Source organism: Trypanosoma theileri (genome assembly GCF_002087225.1).
Source record: "Trypanosoma theileri isolate Edinburgh chromosome Unknown TM35_Tth_54_V1, whole genome shotgun sequence".
NCBI lineage: Eukaryota > Euglenozoa > Kinetoplastea > Trypanosomatida > Trypanosomatidae > Trypanosoma > Trypanosoma theileri.
In genome coordinates this window covers 76,384-79,017 of record NW_021639896.1, presented here as the reverse complement: position 1 = coordinate 79,017, position 2,634 = coordinate 76,384, and the positions used below count along the sequence as shown (strand labels likewise).

The 2,634-nt window shown below is 42.6% G+C and overlaps 1 protein-coding gene across 1 annotated transcript; it reads left to right on the top strand.

Moving 5' to 3' along the window:
- On the top strand, positions 1 to 2,334 carry TM35_000541350 (putative peptidase M8; the record flags this gene model as incomplete). Its single annotated transcript, XM_029030760.1, has 1 exon — positions 1 to 2,334. A coding segment is annotated over one exon (2,334 nt), but the record flags the coding sequence as incomplete, so codon positions are not given.
- Between the last annotated feature and the right edge of the window lie 300 nt (positions 2,335 to 2,634).

The window sequence follows — 2,634 nt, the reverse complement described above, 5'->3', positions numbered from 1 at the left end:
ATTACACGTGAAGGAATGCGGCGTCTCTTCTTGTTTGCTCCGTTGCTCCTTCTGTACTGCACCCTTGTCACTCTTGCTGTGACAGAGCACCACCGCTGCATGCACGATACTGTTGCTTTGCGTGTTGGTGTTGGCCCTATCTTTGAGTATGACAAGGAAATTGAAAAAAAAAGGGAGTCTCAACAAATTCGATTATCTTCCAATAGTCAACGATCTCCTGCAGGCAGAGAAGAACCGGTTGGGGAAGAATGGAAACCGATTCGCATTAAACTTGTTACTGATGGTTTGAAAAAGACTGGACATGATTGTACTGGCAAAGAAACCAATAATATTACAACCTTATTAAAGGAAGATTTTACTTGCACAGAAAATGATATCTTGACGGCAGAGAAAAAGAAAATTCTTGTTGAAGAGATTCTCCCTGAGGCAATTAAACTGCACAAGGAACGCCTTTTTGTTCAGCCTTTGAATGGTTCTATTGTCGTGCCGCAGTTCTCAAAGTCAAATGGTCTTTGTTCCCAGTTCATTCCAACAACTGTTGAAAGTACTGCTATTTCCGATTATGATATGGTGCTGTATGTTGCTGCTACGCCGACGCCTGAGGGAACATTCGCGTGGGCGGCAACATGTGCGACATTAGGTCGTAATGGTCGTCCAGTTATTGGGATCATCAATTACGGTCCACGGTATATTGTGGCCACACCACAGCGTGTCCGCGTTGCTGCTCATGAGATTGCCCATGCACTTGGATTTAATCTTCCTGAGATGGAAAGGAAAGGTATGGGGCCTAAGTGGTACAATGGCTACCTCAGATTTGACGTACAGCATGTTAATTCTTTAAATGTACTAAGAGAAACCAAAAATCATTATAACTGCAATTCTGCCAAAGGAATGGAGATACAAAAGGGTCTGTTTTTTGTTCGAAAGAAAGAAATATCAACGACAGGAGTGTTAGCGACCAATACGATTGTGGCGCAAACTGTGAGTTTGGAAAACCCATTACGATCTTCTTTACTGTCAGCAGTGCAAGCGGAATATAATGATGAAGAGCACTCATTGGAAGGTGCTCAGCCACATGTGGGAGAAAATCATTTAAGAAATGCGGATACTCATAGTGTATCGGAAATAACAAGTGACTCATCAGATTTACGTGGAAACAGACGTTCGTATCTTCTTAAATCTGCAACGAAGGCAAGCAACATCGCTGGACTTACCACATCGTCTTCAAAAGAAGTGAATGAAAGAATAGACAAGGTGAAAAAGAGACGCTTGCCCCCACGTTATGTAATCACGCTCGCATCTTCTCACTGGAGTCGCCGAAACGCAAAGGATGAGTTGATGGTTGGTCTCGTCGGTGCTGGGTACTACACCGCACTCACATTGGGCGCTTTCGCTGATCTGGGCTACTATAAAGTTAATTGGACAATGGCAGAGCAGATGAGTTGGGGCAATAATTCTGGGTGTGAATTTTTGGATAATAAGTGCGTTAACAGCGGGGAAAGTAATTTCTCTAACATGTTCTGCACAACCGAAAGAGCTGCCACTCCTGAGTCACTACAGTGCACATCTGACCGCCAGTCGCTGGGGAGTTGCAGCATCATTGGGGCAAAGAAAGAAAATCTTTCGGGGGAGTTCCAATACTTTTCTGACACTACGAGAATTGGTTCAGAAGAATCTGAACAAATGGATTACTGCCCTTTTATTTTGGCAAAGCCAGGTTACAGCTGCATCAATGGTGAGCAGAGAACTAAAATGCCTGGAAGTGTAATTGCTAACAACTCACGTTGTGTGGAGGGTAAGGGTCTGACGGCTAACAACAATGCAGCAGTTGGTGCCGTGTGTGTGGAGGTGTCTTGCAAGTTCAACAAGGTAATTGTGCGGTACAGTGGAAACAAGGAGTGGTACAGTTGTCCTGAAGGAAAAAATCTAACTGTGAATGGGGATTTGCTGAAGGGTGAAATTGTGTGCCCTAAATACGCTGATGTGTGCAATACAATCAACAAAACTCTGGATGAATCACAAGGTCCAGCAACAGACCCAGACACTGTTGAAGAGGTCCAAACAAGTCTACCAGAAGCCACTGAGGCCACTGGAACCCCCAAACCAAGTGAAAATGCTGGTAACCAGGGAGTGTCTGTGCCGGTGGTACAAAATGATGCAAGTACGACTAAATCAAAACCCAGTGAAACTAAGGAAGAAAACATTACCTCATCTGTGAGTGGGCAGAATAATAATGCTGCTGCGAAAAAAGGTACTGATGGTTCTTTTAAAGCTTCTGTTTTCGCGAGTGTTATGTTTGTTTTCTTGACACTTTCTATGATAATGTTGCCGTGAGGTCTGCCTCTTATATACATTTGTGTGGAACACGATAATACGTTTTTTTTTTTTTTTTGTTTCCACACATCACTTTAATTTTCTTTGGGCTTTAATTAAATTGCTTTATTGAGTTATATGTGATCCCTTGCCTGTTTTTTTGATCAACCTCATTGTGATGTTCCGTATTACTTGATCACAATTACTGCATGAACAGACGTTGGTGAATCATATGAAATTTGTTTTTTTTCGTGTGTGTGTGTTAACGGGGGAAACAAGGGGTTTTAAAGCATTGCTTTTCTTTCTTTTTATGAGTGTTCT